This window comes from Anolis sagrei, chromosome Y (assembly GCF_037176765.1).
Source record: "Anolis sagrei isolate rAnoSag1 chromosome Y, rAnoSag1.mat, whole genome shotgun sequence".
Lineage (NCBI taxonomy): Eukaryota > Metazoa > Chordata > Lepidosauria > Squamata > Dactyloidae > Anolis > Anolis sagrei.
This window is the reverse complement of record NC_090035.1, coordinates 70,240,396-70,258,487: the sequence shown is the minus strand read 5'-3', so window position 1 is coordinate 70,258,487 and position 18,092 is coordinate 70,240,396. Positions and strand designations below refer to the sequence as shown.

The 18,092-nt window shown below is 45.6% G+C and overlaps 1 protein-coding gene across 1 annotated transcript; it reads left to right on the top strand.

The window, feature by feature from the left end:
- Positions 1-17,415, top strand: LOC132780144 (protein phosphatase 1 regulatory subunit 14A; the record flags this gene model as incomplete). Its single annotated transcript, XM_060783697.2, is given in 5 exon segments — positions 1-40; positions 43-428; positions 10,697-10,777; positions 14,702-14,734; positions 16,992-17,415. Coding segments are annotated over 5 exon segments (663 nt in total), but the record flags the coding sequence as incomplete, so codon positions are not given.
- Between the last annotated feature and the right edge of the window lie 677 nt (positions 17,416-18,092).

The following is an 18,092-nucleotide window of genomic DNA, read 5'->3' as shown; positions in this document are numbered from 1 at the left end:
CAATGCGCGGTATCAGCCAGAAGGGGGCCGCCTGGCTTGCTTGTCTGCAGCCTCGACGGGGCGGACCAGCAGGTGGCGCTGCAGAGGCGCCTGCCCCAATTGGGCAAGCAGGAGAGGAGGAGGAGGAGGAGGAGGAGGAGGAGGCGCTGCTCCCCCTCCGACGTTATAAAGCCCGGTGGGTCCCGTCCGGCGTGGGATTTGGAGCCATGGCGGCCAACCGGGTGGGCAGGAGGCTGGGGCGGGCTTCTCCGGCGCGGCCGGGCGCGGCGCTCTCCCCGGAAGGCTCCCGCACGGACCGGACCCCGAGCCCCGGCATCCAGAGGCGCCAAGCCCGAGTCACCGTCAAATACGACCGGAGGGAGCTGCAGAGGCGCCTCGACACTGAGAAGTGGATCGACGGCTGGTTGGAGGAGCTCTACCGGGGCCAGGTGGGCAGGAGGCGCGTCTACACCAGGCATGAGCCAATTTGGGCTCTCCAGGTGTTTTGGACTCCAACTCTCACCATTCCTAACAGCCTCAGGTCCCTTAAGCGGCTGAGGGGGAATAGGAAAGGGCCTGAGGCTGTTAGGAATGGTGGGAGCTGGAGTCCAAGCCCCTGAGGGTGTTAGGAATGGTGAGAGTTGGAGTCCAAGACCCTAAGAGTGTTAGGAATGGTGGGAGCTGGAGTCTACCTTGAGGGTGTTAGGAATGGTGGGAGTTGGAGTCTAAGGGTCCTGAGGCTGTTAGGAATGGTGGGAGTTGGAGTCCAAGGGTCCTGAGGCTGTTAGGAATGGTGGGAGTTGGAGTCCAAGGGGCCTGAGGCTGTTAGGAATGGTGGGAGTTGGAGTCCAAGACCCTGAGGGTGTTAGGAATGGTGGGAGATGGAGTCAAAGGGGCCTGAGGGTGTTAGGAATGGTGGGAGTTGGAGTCCAAGACCCTGAGGCTGTTAGGAATGGTGGGAGATGGAGTCAAAGGGGCCTGAGGCTGTTAGGAATGGTGGGAGTTGGAGTCCAAGACCCTGAGGCTGTTAGGAATGGTGGGAGATGGAGTCAAAGGGGCCTGAGGGTGTTAGGAATGGTGGGAGTTAGAGTCCAAGGGTCTGAGGCTGTTAAGAATGGTGGGAGCTGGAGTCCAAGGAACATGAGGCTGTTAGGAATGGTGGGAATTGGAGTCCAAGACCCTGAGGGTGTTAGGAATGGTGGGAGTTGGAGTCCAAGACCCTGAGGCTGTTAGGAATGGTGGGAGATGGAGTCAAAGGGGCCTGAGGGTGTTAGGAATGGTGGGAGTTGGAGTCCAAGACCCTGAGGCTGTTAGGAATGGTGGGAGATGGAGTCAAAGGGGCCTGAGGGTGTTAGGAATGGTGGGAGATGGAGTCAAAGGGGCCTGAGGCTGTTAGGAATGGTGGGAATTGGAGTCCAAGACCCTGAGGGTGTTAGGAATGGTGGGAGTTGGAGTCCAAGACCCTGAGGCTGTTAGGAATGGTGGGAGATGGAGTCAAAGGGGCCTGAGGGTGTTAGGAATGGTGGGAGTTAGAGTCCAAGGGTCTGAGGCTGTTAAGAATGGTGGGAGCTGGAGTCCAAGGAACATGAGGCTGTTAGGAATGGTGGGAATTGGAGTCCAAGCCCCTGAGGGTGATAGAAATGGTGGGAGTTGGAGTCCAAGGGGCCTGAGGGTGTTAGAAATGGCAGGAGTTGGAGTCCAAAGGGCCTGAGGCTGTTAGGAATGATGGGAGTTGGAATCCAAGGGGACTGAGGCTGTTAGGAATGGCGGGAGTTGGAGTCCAAAACACCTTGAGGGCCCAAGTTGGCCCATGCCTGCTCTACTTCCAAACTATGTTCGAACTGTGTTAAATAGAGTTGATTGGGATGGGAAGATCTTGAGATGCTAACTCTGTAAGGGAAGATGAAGCGCCTGTCTCTTTTGCCTCATCTCCCTTTTGGCAAGGGAGAGGTTAATCCTTTGGAGGCCCTTCCCTTCCTCTCTCTTCCCCAGCTGCTGCCCTCTTTGCCCCCAGGGAAGGAAGGGGCTTGGGGTTGCCATCTGCCCTGATGGGGAGGCGCATCTGGTGTGTGGGGAGGAAAGCAGCTTGGGTTCCCCCTCCCCTCTCCAGGCGAAAGAAGGAGAGACATCCCCCTTGTCTAAGCCTTTTTACCTAGACGGAATATAGGCAGTCCCCGAGTTACAAACACCCAACTCTTAGTTAAGAACAGGGGTGAGACAACAGGAAAGGAAAGAAATCTACCCCCAGAAGGAAATTCACTCCTTGGAAGAGTTACCATGGGGGAAAGCGGTCTTCACTGAAGTCTGATCACCAATCCTTGTTTCCACTACAAGTCACATTTTTCAAAATCCAATTATCTCAGGGACAAAAAGTGAAGTGAAATCTTCTGAACAGGACACAGACACCCAAACAAACACCACAGGGGTGTTGACCCTTCCCTATGCTATCCAAAAGTTGCATATGTATGTATGTATGTATAAGTGTGTGTGTGTGTATGTTTGTCTGCACGTACCTGTCTATTTCTATCTGCATCTCATCTATCTATCTGTTTATCTATCTACATATCTATCTATATCTCTGTAACTTATCTATCTATCTATCTCTGTCTATATCTCATCTATCTGCATATTGATTCCCCCCCCCCCCCACCCACCCAAAAAATGAGATTAGAGGTACCTACGTGGTTGCTTATGATGCTTGCTTTTATTGTTTACGATTTTTTTTTGTATTTTGTTGTCCTCTTTTTAATTGTATGTTGCCTGGGCATTGCCCATGTAAGCTGCCCCGAGTCCCTTCAGGGAGATGGAGGCGGGGTAGAAAAATAAAATCATCATCATCATAATCTGTCTATCCATCTACGTAGCTATCTATCTGTCTATCCATCTGCTTATCTATCTATTCTATCTATCTCTATCTGTATCTCATCTATCTATCTATCTATCCATCCATCTATCTGTTTCTGTCTGTATCTCATCTATCTGTCTATCCATCTACTTATCTATCTCTATTTGTACATCATCTATCTATCTGTCTATCCATTTACATATATCTATCTCTATCTGTACATCTATCTACCTGTCTGACTATTTCTATCTGTATCTCATCTCTCTATCTCATCTATCTACCTGTCTACTGTCTGATTATCTATTTCTATCTCATCTATCTATCTGCCTATCTGACTATTTCTCTAGCTCTGTATCTCATCTGTCTCTGTATCTGTCTCTTATGTATCTATCTATCTATCTACGTATCTATCTACCTATCTATCTATCCATCCATCCATCCATCCATCCATCCATCCATCCATCCATCTATCCATATCTGTATCTCATCTATCTACTTCTCTCTCTCTCTGTTTGTATCTCATCTTTCTGTCTATCTATCTGTCTGACTATATCTATCTATTTATCTATCTATCTATCTGCCTCTCTCTCTCTCATCTATCTACCTGCCTACCTGACTATCTCTATCTGTACCTCATCTATCTACCTGTCTGACTATCTGTTTCTATCTGTATCTCATCTCTCTATCTCATCTATCTACCTGTCTACTGTCTGATTATCTATTTCTATCTCATCTATCTATCTGCCTATCTGACTATTTCTCTAGTTCTGTATCTCATCTGTCTCTTATGTATCTGTCTATCTACATATCTATCTATCTATCCATCTATCCATATCTGTATCTCATCTATCTACTCTCTCTCTCTCTCTCTCTATGTTTGTATCTCATCTTTCTGTCTATTTATCTATCTATCTGACTATCTCTATCTATCTATCTATCTGTCTCTATCTATCTATCTATCTATCTATCTATCTATCTATCTGCCTCTCTCTCTCTCATCTATCTACCTGCCTACCTGACTATCTGTCTCTCTCTCTCTATCTACCTGACTATCTATCTATTTATATCTGTATCTGTATCTCATCTATCTACCTGCCTATCTGTCTATCTCTCTATCTGTATCTCATCTATTTCAAATTGAAATAAGAGAATGCACAAAGTATAGACTTACTACAAAATAGACAAAATTTCAATTCCTGAGTGTACTAAAGAATTAGGGAAAGCAAACTCTTGTGTGTGTGTGTAGCTGGAGTTACACTTGATCATGTATCTGTTCCAACTTACATACACATTCAACAAACCTACAGAACCTCTTTCTCATAACTTGGGGACTGCCCGTACTGTGTGAGGGGTGGAAGCCCAAGGCAGTGGGGAGATGCTTTCAGCATATAGCCTGGATGTTCTGATAGGAGATGTGGTTGTATGATTGCATATCCCATCATGCCCAAACAATATCCTACCTGGCAAGAATGGGAGCTTGGAGTCATAGAATCCTATAATATTTGGTTGGATGATCATAAATCCCATCATGCTTGAACAACATCCTTCCTGGGGAGAATGGGAGGTCAGAATAATAGAATCCTAGAGTTGGAAGAGACCCCAAGGGCCATCCAGTCCAACCCCATCCTACCAGGCAAGTACACAACAGATGGCCATTCAGTCTCTGTTTGAAAACCTCCAGAGAAGGAAACTACATCACTCTACGGCAGCATATCCCACTATTGAGCATTCCTAACCTTTTGGAAGTCCATCCTGATGTTTAGGTAGACTCTTGTCATTTTGAACCATTGTGTCCTATAGTCTGTAGAGCAGCAGGACACAGGTTTTCCTTCTCAGTATGCCCTTTTCTTCTCCACTTTTTCACCCCTGCTGTCATAAGCAGGGTGTGGTACCCAAAGTGGTGGTTACGAAGTAAGAACGGGGCCATTTTGACACCAATATGACGCCTGGCCCAAAAAAGATGTTACATTCCTTTACCCCTCAGCCTGAGAGTTCCCATCCCTTTAAATGGCTGGATTGCTGGGTTGCTGTGAGCTTTCTCTCCTGTATGACCATGTTCCAGAAGCATTCTCTCCTGATGTTTCACCCACAACTATGGCAGGCATCCTCAGAGATTGTGAGGTCTGTTGGGCATCCCTTGGCCTGAGAACCCCTTCCCTTGTTGGTGGGCCTTACATCCCAGCCTTGGTTCTCTTCCTTGCCCAAAGAGTCTCCCTTCCTCTTAGGACCCTCCCTTGGTTGATTCTAGTGTCCCTCAACCAGGAAATCAGGAATAGTCTGTAAATAAGACTCACCTGGTCTATTACAGGTAATGGTGTACTGAATCCAAGGCTTGAAGGCCCAGGTCCTTGGGATTAGCAGAATCTATAACAGGTATGGGCCAACTTGGGCCCTCGAGGTGTTTTGGACTCCAACTCCCAGCATTCCTAACAGCCTCAGGCCCCTTGGACTCCAACTCCCAGCATTCCTAACAGCCTCCGGCTCCCTGGACTTCAACTCCCAGCACTCCTAACAGTCTCTGCCCCCTTGGACTCCAACTCCCACCATTCCTAACACCTTCAGGCCCCTTGGACTCCAACTCCCACCATTCCTAATTCCCCCAGGACCCTTGGACTCCAATTCCCACCATTCCTAACAGCCTCAGGCCCCTAGGACTCCAACCCCCACCATTCCTAACAGCCTCAGGCCCCTTAGACTCCAGCTCCCAGCATTCCTAACAGCCTCAGGCCCCTTGGACTCCAACTCTAACCATTCCTAACAGCCTCAGGCCCCTTGGATTCCAACTCCCACCATTCCTAACAGCCTCAGGCCCCTTAGACTCCAACTCCCACCATTCCTAATGTCCTCAGGCCCCTTGGACTTCAACTCCCACCATTCCTAACAGCCTCAGGCTCCTTCCTTTACCTCTCAGCCACTTAAGCAGCTGAGGGGGAAAAGGAAAGGACCTGAGGCTGTTAGGAATGGTGGGAGTTGGAGTCCAAAACACCTGAAGGGCCCAAATTTGCCCATGGCTGGTCTATAGCATCAAATGCCACTTTGGTTTCCTCTCTTTCATCCTATATTCTCCAAAGTTAATAGAAGGGGAGATTAATATCCTCAGCAGTAGTTGTATTGGGGTGTTGTGTGGCTTCTGAGCTGAGAGTGAAGGAAAAGAAGAAAGAGAAGAAAGTAAAAGAAAGGGAAGGAATTCATAAACCATGGCGTAGTGGTTTGAAGCTCAGACTGTGGCCCTGAAACCACAGGGTGACTTTAGTCAAGAGTGTCCTTTCAACCTCAGAGGAAAGAAAAATATATTTTCAAAGTGTGTAGGGTTGAATCCATGGGTGCGGAACCTGAGGATACAGAGGGCCAATTACACTGCTGGTTATGGAACAGTTGGGCTTTGTCCCAAGGCATGTTGTGAAATGGTGCCTTTTTGCCTATTGTTTACCATCAGCCGGTGCTACGCCTCTGTGGCACTTGTATTTGCATGATGGACTACTTCCTACTGGTGCAATTTGATAATTTTAGGCTCTGAAGGTAATAGTGGGTTGTTGTGTAAGTTTTTCAGGTTGTATGGCCATGTTCTAGGAGCATTCTCTCCTGACGTTTTGCCTGTATCTGTGGCAAGCATCCTCAGAGGTTGTGAAGTTGTGTGTAAACCTCACAACCTCTGAGGATGCTTGCCACAGATGCAGGCGAAACGTCAGGAAAGAATGCTTCTAGAACATGGCCATACAATCCGAAAAACCTACAACAACCCAATGATTCTGACCATGAAAACCTTCAACTTTACTCTGAAGGTAATAGCCCGAGAGTTCCCATCCCTTTAAATGGCTGGGTTGCTGTGAGCTTTCCCACCTGTATGGCCATGCTCCAGAAGCATTCTCTCCTGACGTTTTGCCCACAACCATGGCAGGCATCCTCAGAGGTTGTGAGGTCTGTTGGAAACTAGGCATGCGAGGTTTATATATCTGGAATGTCCACATTGGGAGAAAGAACTCTTGTCTGCTTGAGACAAGTTGGCCACCTTGATTAGCATTGAATGGCCTTGTAGCTTCATAGCCTGTTTGATTGCTGCCTAGGGGATCATTTGTTGGGAGGTGTTAGCTGGCCCTGATTGTTTCCTGTTTTCTGAGTGTTGCACTTTATCTACTTTCGTGATTTTAGAGTTCTTTTAAATACTGGTAGCCAGATTTTGTTCATTTTTATGGTTTCTTCCTTTCTGTTGAAATTGTTGAAAAGGAGGAAACCATGAAAATTAACAAAATCTGGCTACCAGTATTTTTAAAAAAACTCTAAAATCAGGACAATAAATAAAGAGTAGCACTCAAAAATCAGGGGAATTCCTGACAAGGATCGATCTGAGCCAGCTAACACCTTCCAACAAAGGATTTATCCAGGCAGGAAGCAGCTAGGCTTTGAAACTGTAAGGCTATTCTAGGTGGCCAGTTGCAACATTCACACTTGCCTCTAGCAGACCAGAGTTCTTTCTCTTACCCTGGACATTATTCCACAGATATATAAACCTCACTTGCCTAGTTTCCAAAAGACCTCACAACCTCTGAGGATGCCTGCCATAGATGTGGGTGAAACGTCAGGAGAGAATGCTACTGGAACAATGGCCATACAGCCTGACAAACTCCCAGCAACCCAGTGATTCCAGACATGAAGGCCTTCAGTAACAAGACTGGAATCCCGTTTTTTTAGTCCCATTATCATTTATAGGTAGCTTTATTCTAGTTCAGAGTAATGTTGGATGCTTCACAACCAAAGTATGTGACTTTGGACGTGAAGGATACAATGAATGTTTCTCTCCCTACTCAACTCTTTGTAACTGTGCTTAATGTGTTCTTGTTTCCAAATGCAGTAGTCAAAACAGTTTCCCAGTCTTGTTTTACATTTTAAATACACTTAAATCATAAGAGCTTCATGACTACGAGTAGAATTGGCTTCTGCTGCTCTGATGCAATGCACATATTTGGGATGAAAACATCAACTTTGCTGTAGAGGAGGGTAAAAAAATGAGCTTCGAATGATCTCTGGTCTCAACTGACCCTGGGCTGCAAAAGTGGCGTTGACATTAGTGGCTTCTAATTTCTTTTTTTCATGTCAGGAGCAGCTTGAGAAACTGCAAGTCGCTTCTGGCGTGAGATAATTGGCCGTCTGCAAGGACGTTGCCCAGGGGATGCTTGGATATTTTACCTTCTTGTGGGAGGCTTCTCTCATGTCCCTGCATGGGAAGCTGGAGCTGACAGACGGGAGCTCACCCCACTCCCCAGATTCGACCCACCGACCTTTCAGTCAGCAGTTCAGCCGGCACAAGGGTTTAACCCATTGCATCACATGGCTTCCAATAAGGCCCTGCCTTCCCAAATGCTCCTGTCATATCCCCTTCTTTCTCCTTGTTACTGCTTAGTTATACTCCTCTTTGTGGGTTCTAGAAATGTGTGTATATGTATAGTCCCTAAGCAGGTTGCAGAGAAAAGGTTAATGGGGAAGTATGGGATGTTCCTTGACTTCATGACAGCCTCCAAAGTTTCTGTTCTCTTTCTGCTCTGAGCAGAAAGCTATCTCCAAGGGGGCAGGGAAGGGACTGATGGCGGGAATGCAGCCTATCTCTGAAAGCGGCGCCTCCTCTCTCCAAATCTTCCATGAAAGGACAGAGTTTCCAGTCTGACTGCCTTTCCTCATCCCCAGGGAGTCAGGCTTGGCTGCCTGGCTGGTTCCGCAGTGGCAAAGCCAGGCTTCCTTGTGCTCAGGCCTGTGCCATAAATGATGCAAGGGGTGCCGTGCTTGCTTTCTGTCACCCACTCAGTGCCCATTAATGAGGGTGCGGTTCTGAGTTGTGGCACCTTTAGAGACCATGCACATGTCTCCTTTTGCTCCTGCACAAGGTCTTGTGTATTGATTTAGAGCAGCATTTGTCAACTTGAGGGTCAGGACCCATGGGGTGGGTCACAAGGGAGGTATCAGAGAGGTTGCCAAAGATAATCAGAAAACACAGCAGTTTCTGTTGGTCATAAGGGTTCAAATTTCGGCATATCGGGTATGCATGTCAAGTTTGGTCCAGATCCATCACTGTTTGGATTCATAGTGTGCTCTGGATGTAGGTGAACTACAACTCCTATAAATCCCTCCAAAGATCTCCAGTATGTTTTGTTGGTCGTGGGGGTTCTGTGTGGGAAATTTGGCTCAATTCTATCATTGATGGGGTTCAGAACGCTCTTTGGTTGTAGAAATCTTAGCAATTACAACTCCCAAATGTCAAGGTCTATGTTCCCCAAACTCCACCAGTTCTCACATTTGGGCATATTGAATATTTATCCCAAGTTTGGTCCAGATCCATCATTGTTTGAGTCGTTCTCTATGGATGTAGTTGAACTACAACTCCCAAACTCAAGGTCAATGCCCACCAAATCCTTCCAGTATTTTCTGTTGGTCATGGGAATTCTGTGTGCCAAGTTTGGTTCAATTCCATCACTGATGGAGTTCAGAACGCTCTTTGATTGTACGTTAACTATAAATCCCAGCAACGACAACTCCCAAATGTCAAGATCTATTTTCCCCAAACTCCACCAGTGTTCATATTTGGGCATATTGAATTTTCATGCCAAGTTTGGTCCAGATCCCTCATTGTTTGAGTCCACATTGCTCTCTGGATGTAGTTGAACTACAACTCCAAAACTCAAGGTCAATGCCCACCAAATCCTTCCAGTATTTTTTGTCAGTCATGGGAGTTCTGTGTGCCAGGTAAAAGGTAAAGGTTTTCCCCTGACATTAAGTCTAACCATGTCCAACTCTAGGGGTTGGTGCTCATCTCCATTTCTAAGCTGAAAAGCTGGCGTTGTCCATAGACACCTCCAAGGTCATGTGGCCAGCATGACTACATGAAGTGCCGTTACCTTCCCACTGGAGTGGTACTCACATTTGCATGTTTTCAAACTGCTAGGTTGGCAAAAGCTGGAGCTAACAGTGGGAGGTCACACCACTCCCCAGATTCGAACCTGTGACCTTTTGGTCAACAAGTTCAGCAGCTCAGCCGTTTAGTCCACTGCGCCACCATTGTGTGCCAAATTTGGTTCAATTCCATCATTGGTTCAATTCCATCATTGGTGGAGTTCACAATGCTCTTTGATTGTAGGTGAACTATAAATCCCAGCAACTACAACTTCGAAATTACAAAATCAATCCCCCCCACAATCCCACCAGTATTCAAATTTGAGAGTGTTGGGTATTTGTGCCAGCTTTGATCCAGTGAATGAAAATATATTCTGCATATCAGATATTTGCATTAAGATTCATAACAGTAGGAAAATTACAGTTACGAAGTAGCAACGGAAATAATGTTATGGTTCGGGGTCACCACAACATGAGGAACTGTATTAAGGGGTCGCGGCATTAGGAAGGCTGAGAAACACTAGTTTAGAGTTTGCACAGCTTCCCTCTCACTCTGTGTTCGGTGAGAGAATGGCAGCTGGTCCTGGATCACTCCCATCTGGAACTTGGAAGGAGAGAGGAAGGATGAGGGGTTGGAGGGAGAAGGAACAGCTGCCACCAATATCTCTTGAGATACTGATCAGAGAGAGAGAGGGAATGGATGTGCTGGCTGGAGCCTCCCCCTCCTCCTTTCCAACAACAGAGACAAAGCCTATGGCTGGAATGTGGTCTGGCCTTTGGCAGCTCCACACTCTGCCATTCCTCGAGTGCATTTTACGACCTCCAAATTGGGAACAGCCATTGTTGACTTGAGAGGTATTTGAACTGCATAAATGGTTTGCAAACCAGCGGTGGTTAATTGGATTATTCCAGGGGACTGGCCCTTGGGGAGAGTGGTTTGGGAGCTGCAAATTCGTGGCCCGTTTCCAAAACCCTTCTTTCTCTTTGATGCAGGAAGAAGACATGCCGGATGAGGTGAACATCGACACTCTCCTAGAGATGGGCACAGACAGCGAGAGGGCTAAGAAGCTGCAGGTTGGTAGCTGTTTTGCAACCACTTCATCACATTTCCTAAATTCCACTGAGTGCTACACTTAAAATCTGGGAAGCCACTCTTGTCATCACATTAGTAAACACACTAGAAAATATGCAAAGAATGCTCTATCCTACACTTGCTACTTCATCACACTAGAGAATGAATCCACTTTAAATCCGGTTGCTGCCTCCTGCAGAATTTTGGGGTTTGTAGTATAAGAAGCCCCCGGTTGCACAGTGGGTTAAAGCACCGAGCTGCTGAGCTTGTTGACCGAAAGGTCACAGGTTCGATTCCGGGGAGCGGCGTGAGCTTCCATTGTCAACCCCAGCTTGTGCCAACCTAGCAGTTCAAAACATGTAAATGTGAGTAAGTAAGTGTAAGTAATTTTATTGATTAGCCCTTTTATTGATTAGTCACTGGCCATGTGACTTGGGGATCATGGGGGCATTTGCCCAAGACTTTTGGAAGGTGTTAAGTTAGAGAGTGCCGTTTTCTTCAAATTTTATTACTGCTTAGGCCATATCACAATAAGAAACAGAACAACAAGGACTGTCAAGACCGTATCACACTCCACTTAGTAAGTTAAAATTACGACACTTATAACAATATAGTAAATAAATACAATAAAACGTGATAAAACTGATAAACTTATCAAGCTGAGTATATAAATCATATTTCATTATCACCCCTACAAATGTGAGTAGATCAATAGGTACTGCTGTGGCAGGAAGGTAACGGCGCTTCATGCAGTCATGCCGGCCACATGACCTTGGAGGTGTCTATGGACAACGCCAGCTCTTCAGTTTAGAAATGGAGATGAGCACCACACCCCAGAGTCAGACATGACTGGACTCAATGTCAGGGGACAACCTTTACCTTAACCTAGTATAGGGAGGAGCCTTTAACAGCCTCACTGAACTACAAACCCCAGAATTCTGCAGGAGGCAGAAACTGGACTTAAAATGGATTCATTCTCTAGTGTGATGAAGTAGCAAGTGTAGGATAGAGCATTCTTTCCGTATCTTAAGTGTGAGGGCGAGCATTTTTAAAAAAACGTTTCAGGAAGTGGTGGGGAAGTGGATTTTTTTAACTCATCTGGACTGTGTAATATGATGGCATTTGTTGCTCCCAGGTTTACAATGAAACGTTTCCCCAATTTGTGGGAGGAGCCAAAAGTACCCTTTGTGAGCATTACCTTTTGCTCACTGAGTTTTTACTTTGCCAGAACTTCCGTGATATGTCTGTGCCTTGTGTTGCATGGGAAAGCTGGGAAGGAAGGATTATTATTATGCCATGTTACCATGCTGTGTAGTCCTGGGAGTTGTAGTTTCCCAAGCTTCTCTTGGTGCATTTATGCTATGTAGCTTCTCTTGGTGCATTTATGCTATGGAATAAATGCTCTTGGACCCCACTTTAAATACCATAGCTCCATACTATGTGGTGCTGGGAGTTATAGTTTTCCAAGACCCATACCCTTCTCTGTGGGGCAGCCAAGAGACAGGAAAGGAGGGAGGGAGAGACACAGAGACCACTTCATCACATTAGGCAGGGAAGTGTGTGGCAGAGGAGAGCAGAGAAGAGCTCAGTCTTACTCAGTTTTTTAATGAAACAGATATTTTCCCTTCCTTCTATCACACTGTTAAATGTCTCTCAGCTTCCTTTCAGTATTCTTTCACCTGCAGAAATTGGGTCCCGCCCGGCACCCACCATCCCACAATTTCATTGTAAACCTGGGAGCAATGAATGCCATCACATTACAGAAATGTCCAAATGTCCAGATGATTTCAAAACATCCACTTCGTCACCACCTCCTGAAACGTTTTTTTACAAAAATGCTCGCCCTCATGCTTAAAATACCCAAAGAATGCTCCATCCTACACTTGGTTTCATTTTCATGAAAATGAAAATGTGATGAAATAGTAAGCAGGGCCCCAGATTCAACGGCGGGGGTCCAACGTGTGCCCGCTTCTTTGAGAAAGGGCTTTGAACCTGACGAACCAAAGCAAATTGGAGTCAACCAAGATTAAGGGCAAGATGTGAGCTGTTGGTGGAGCCGTGGTCCCTGAATCCACATGGAGTGATTATATCATTTGGCGACGATTAGATATCACATTAAAGTAATTGCCTGGAGCGTGCTGAGAGGGCATAAATGCACGCAGGAAATTCCGGTCCCAGCAATGGGAGTGTTCCAAGTTTCATCGTTCTCATAACATGAGCTGAGGAATTGGCTTTGAGCATAGAAGAAATGACACGAGATTATGCCAGGGATGGGGAACAATGCCCACAGGGCATTTGTGGGTTCACGTAATGAAAACAGAACCAGTCGAGTGTAGCAGGTTGAATGTTGTTCTTGGACCCGGACAGAACAGGATTGAAATTCCCACTTAGTTGGCGAAACCCACTGGGTGACCTTGGGCAAGTCACATGCTCTCAGCTGGAGGCAACGTGCAAAGGAGACCCAAGGAAAGGATAGGGAGACAAGGCGTCAGAGTCCGCCTGATAACAACAAATACTGGAAGTGGAGCAAAGAGTCAGACCAGCGTTTTCCTCCTTTGGCACTAAGACCTAGTTAGTCTAATGGAGAACCCCAGGAAATTCAGACATCCTCCAATTTTTCAAAACAGGTCACAGTTCAAATGGGAAAGGGTTTGGTCCAATTTGGTGGAGTTCATCCCAGTACCTACAACTACAAAATGCCCAGGCCAATTCCCCTCAAAACCCACCAGTATTCAAATTTGGGCACATTGGGTATGAATGCCAAGTTTGGTCCAGATCCATCATTGTTTGGGTTCATAGTGTGCTCTGGATGTAGGTGAACTACAACTCCTGTAAATCCCTCCAAAGACCTCCAGTATGTTTTGTTGGTCATGGGGGTTCTGTGTGCCAAGTTAGTTCCAGATCCATCATTGGTGGAGTTCAGAGTGGTCTGAGATTGCAGGTGAACTATACATCCCAGGATCTACAACCCTATAAATCATGGTGAATTCTCTCCAGTATGAACCCAAACAATGATGGATCTGGACCAAACTTGGCATGCATACCGGACGTGCTCAAATTTGAATACTGGTGGGTTTTGAGGGGAGTTGTAGGTACTGAGATTTATAGTTCACCTGAAATCAATGAGTACTCTGAACTCCACCAAAGAAGGAACTGGACCAAACTTGGCACACAGAGCCACTATGACTAGCAAAAAATACTGGAGGTCTTTGGGGAAAATTCACCTTGATTTGGGGGAGTTGTAGTTCACCTACAACTTTGAATCCAAACACCAATGGATCTGGACCAAACTCGGCATACATACCTGATATGGCAAAATTTGGTTACTGGAGAGTTTTGGGGAGAAATTACCTTCCTTTCTGGGAGTTGTAGTTCACCCACAACCAGAGAAACCGTGACCTCCACCGATGATGGACCTGGACCAGACTTGGCACACAGAACTTCCGTGACTATCTCAACCTATTGGAGGGGTTTGAGGGGACTGACTCACCATAGTGAGAGATGTAATTTACCCTGCAGCCTGAGAGTGCACTGAACCCCACCGAGGATGCAACTAGAGCAAACTTGCTCAACATAACAAACTTTAAGTACTGATGGAGTTTGAGGGGGTTAACCTGGCATGATGTGAGTTGTAATTCACTCACAGCCTTTTGCATTTCGTACAATTAAAAAATTAACTTTTTCAAATAACCTGAGCAATGCCAGGTACCCAAGCTAGTAAGAAGTATAAAATCAAAATTTCAAAAAGGAAGTGCAACAAATTGTTTATTTACTTCATGCATATTTTTAATGTCCTGTTGAGAAACTCATGTGAGGCTTTCCAGACTGTTCCCTTTGGGTGGGAGATGGGTGCTGATCCTGACTCTGCAATGTTTGGGGCTGGCCTTGCTCCTTCCCATCTTATTTATACTTCTTTTTCTTTCCAGAGTATCTTGGAAACATGCCACAACAACACAGAGGTGCGTATTTTTGTTCCCTGGACCCCAGTAACTTCCAGACCTTTTCCTGGGCCCTTGTGCGAGGAAAATGTTTAGACTCATGTCAACTATTGAAGAGTTGTTGTTTTGGAGAACTTCATGTGGAGGTGGAAGGGTAAACAGGAATCTCTCTGGTATGAGTGTGCAGACGCTTCAAAGGGGATTCCTGGAGACCCAGTCCAATGGTTTTTGCAGGAAGTGTCAGCTCCTGCTTTTGGTTCTGTTCCCACCAGCCGAGATTTTACATCAAGCCATTCCAGGACAATGTCCGGACTGCACAATCCCATATCTGCCCCATTATCTCTTTCTCTCTTGGTTAGGATTCAAGGGACTGTTCTCCAGGTCTTTGTTCTCCACCTCACCACCCTTGCAGTTTCCTGGTCTGCCGCTTACATTGGGAGAAAAGAGATCGGGAGGTCATGCAGATACTAATGAATCAACTTATCTCAGCAGGGAAGGAAACGAGGGTGTGTTTGCAGATGGAGTGTGCCCTCCTGTCCCTTCCACTCCAAGCGACATCAGTCAAATTCTCTCCCTGCGCGCGCGCTCTCTCTCTCTCCTCCCCACTGATAAGTGGTAGTTCCTCCTGGGATTTAACAATTGTGTAGGCAGTTTGGAGTACTATGTCCACAGCTATAGAATAGCACCTGATATTCTAAGTAAATCTACACATATCTTCTGTACATATATCTTCTACACACATAATAAATATACAATAATATAAATAATAATAATTTATATAAATAAAAATGTAATGTTCGTTTGTGGGATTAACATAACTCAAAAATCACTGGACGAATTGACACCAAATTTGCACACAATACACTTATCAGGCCAACAAGTGACCATCACTCATAAAAACACTGAAAAACACAGCAGAAGAGACTTAAAATGCCAAAAAACAAAAATTACATTACAACGCATCTGCAAAACCACATATATATACGTAAACACACATATAGACAAATATATACACACACATATACACACACAAAACACATATACACAGACTGGGCCATAGCAACACGTGGCAGGGGATGGCTAGTATATAATATAATAATATATAATATAATAAATATAATAATAATAATAATTAGTAATAATAAATAAGTAATAATAATTAATAATAAATATAAATCCTAGATGCTTAGGAAGTTTTTGACTTGTGATTTTGTGATACAAAATCCATGGTTGGCTCATGTTTAACTTGTTGCCCTCCTTTTTTATGTTTAGCTGCAACCCAGCTTTTGCGCATTCTTCTTTAACCTTGATTAGAAGGCTCCTCAGCTCCTCCTCACTTTTGGCCATCAAAGTGGTATCATCTGCATATCTAAGGTTGCTAATGTTTCTTCCAGCAATTTTAACCCCAGCCTTGCATTCATCAAGCCCCACACATCGCATGATGTGTTCTGCATACAAGTTGAATAGGTTGGGGGAGAGTATGCAGCCTTGCCGTACGTCTTTCCCAATCTTGAACCATTCTGTTGTTCCATGGTCAGTTCTTACTGTAGCTACTTGGTCCTTATACAGCTTCCTCAGGAGAGAGACAAGGTGATTTGGTATATAATAATAATAATAATAAAAACTTTATTTGTACCCCGATACTATCTCCCCAAGGGACTTGGTGCGGCTTACATGAGGCCAAGCCTGCAGTACAGCAATAAAACGAAGGCAATAACAAAATAATCAATACAAAACAGTAAAATAAATCTCACGAACAAAAATAAACAATAAACAATAACATACAAGCATACCACCAAGAACTTGCCACAATTTATTACGATGCACACAGTCAAAGGCTTTAGAATTGTCAATGAAACAGAAATAGATGTTTTTCTGAAACTCCCTGCCTTTCTCCATTATCCAGCGGATATTGGCAATCTGGTCTCTCGTTCCTCTGCCTTTTCTAAACCCATCTTGTACATCTGGCAACTCTCTCTCCATGCATTGCTGGAGTCTTCCTTGCAGGATCTTGAGCATTACCTTACTGGCATGAGAAATAAGGGCCACTGTACGGAAGTTGGAGCAGTCTTTCGCATTTCCCTTTTTGGTATGGGCATATAACTTGATTTTTTCCAGTCTGATGGCCATTCTTGTGTTTTCCATATTTGCTGGCATATGGTGTGCATCACCTTGACAGCATCATCTTTCAAGATTTTAAACAGTTCAACATGGGAATATAAATAATGTAAATAAATTAAATAAACTAACCCTCCCCTCCACTGCCTCCCTTTTGCAGGAGTTCATCCGGGAGCTGCTGGGGAAGCTGCGAGGTCTCCGGACAGAACACGTCCTCCGACGGACGAGCCCCGGCGGCCGAGGAGACGTAGAGCCAGGCACTGAAATACGGGAGCAAGTCTGAAGTCGGCGGGCAAGGCAGAGCTTGTTAACTACTTAGCCGCAGCCGTTGCCAGGATGGACTGGTTTCCTTGTCATGGTGGTTCCTGGCTGCAGAGCTGCTGCTGCGTGTGTTGTGGCATTGTCATCGTTCCAGCTGCCAAATTCCCAACTGTGTTGAGCTGGGCAGACGTTTGCCCGAGGCAGCTGCATCGCAGGGTCTGCGAAGCTGCCTTTCAAAATATTACCTCTTCCCACGTTGTATAAATCTGTATAGTGTATCCTCTGCTTTCGGGGTTAACCTGTAATAAAGTGCGGTGTCTTTATTTCTTGTGGTTCAGAGCAGGCAATTCAATCAAGGAGGGCAAGTATGCAGAAAGGCATCCACATTGGAAAGTTGGAAAAGATGCCTGCCACTTGCCCTTGAGAAAAAGCTCCTGCCTGTGCTATCTTTTGTGAAGACCTGAAGAAGAGAAGGCTGAGAGGAGATATGATAGTCATGTATAAATATGTGAGAGGAAGTCATAGGGAGGAGGGAACAAGCTTGTTTTCTGCTTCCCTGGAGACTAGGATGCGGAACAATGGCTTCAAACTACAATAAAAGAGATTCCGTCTGGACATTAGGAAGACCTTCCTGACTGTGAGAGCCATTCAGCAGTGGAACTCTCTGCCCCGGAGTGTGGTGGAGGCTCCTTCTTTGGAAGCTTTTAAACAGAGGCTGGATGGCCATCTGTCAGGGGTGGTTTGAATGCAATATTCCTGCTTCTTGGCAGGGGGTTGGACTGGATGGCCTATGAGGTCTCTTCCAACCCTATGATTCTAAGGCCTTAGAGACAGCATAGTTGTATTCCATTCAAGTCAAAATCTCTGAGGGCCCTTCCACACTGCCATATCAAGTCCAGATTATCTGCTTTGAACTGGATTATATGGCAGTGTTGAAGAGACCTGGGCGGCTGATGTACTAACTTAAGGCAGTGGTTCTCAACCTTCCCAATGCTGCAAC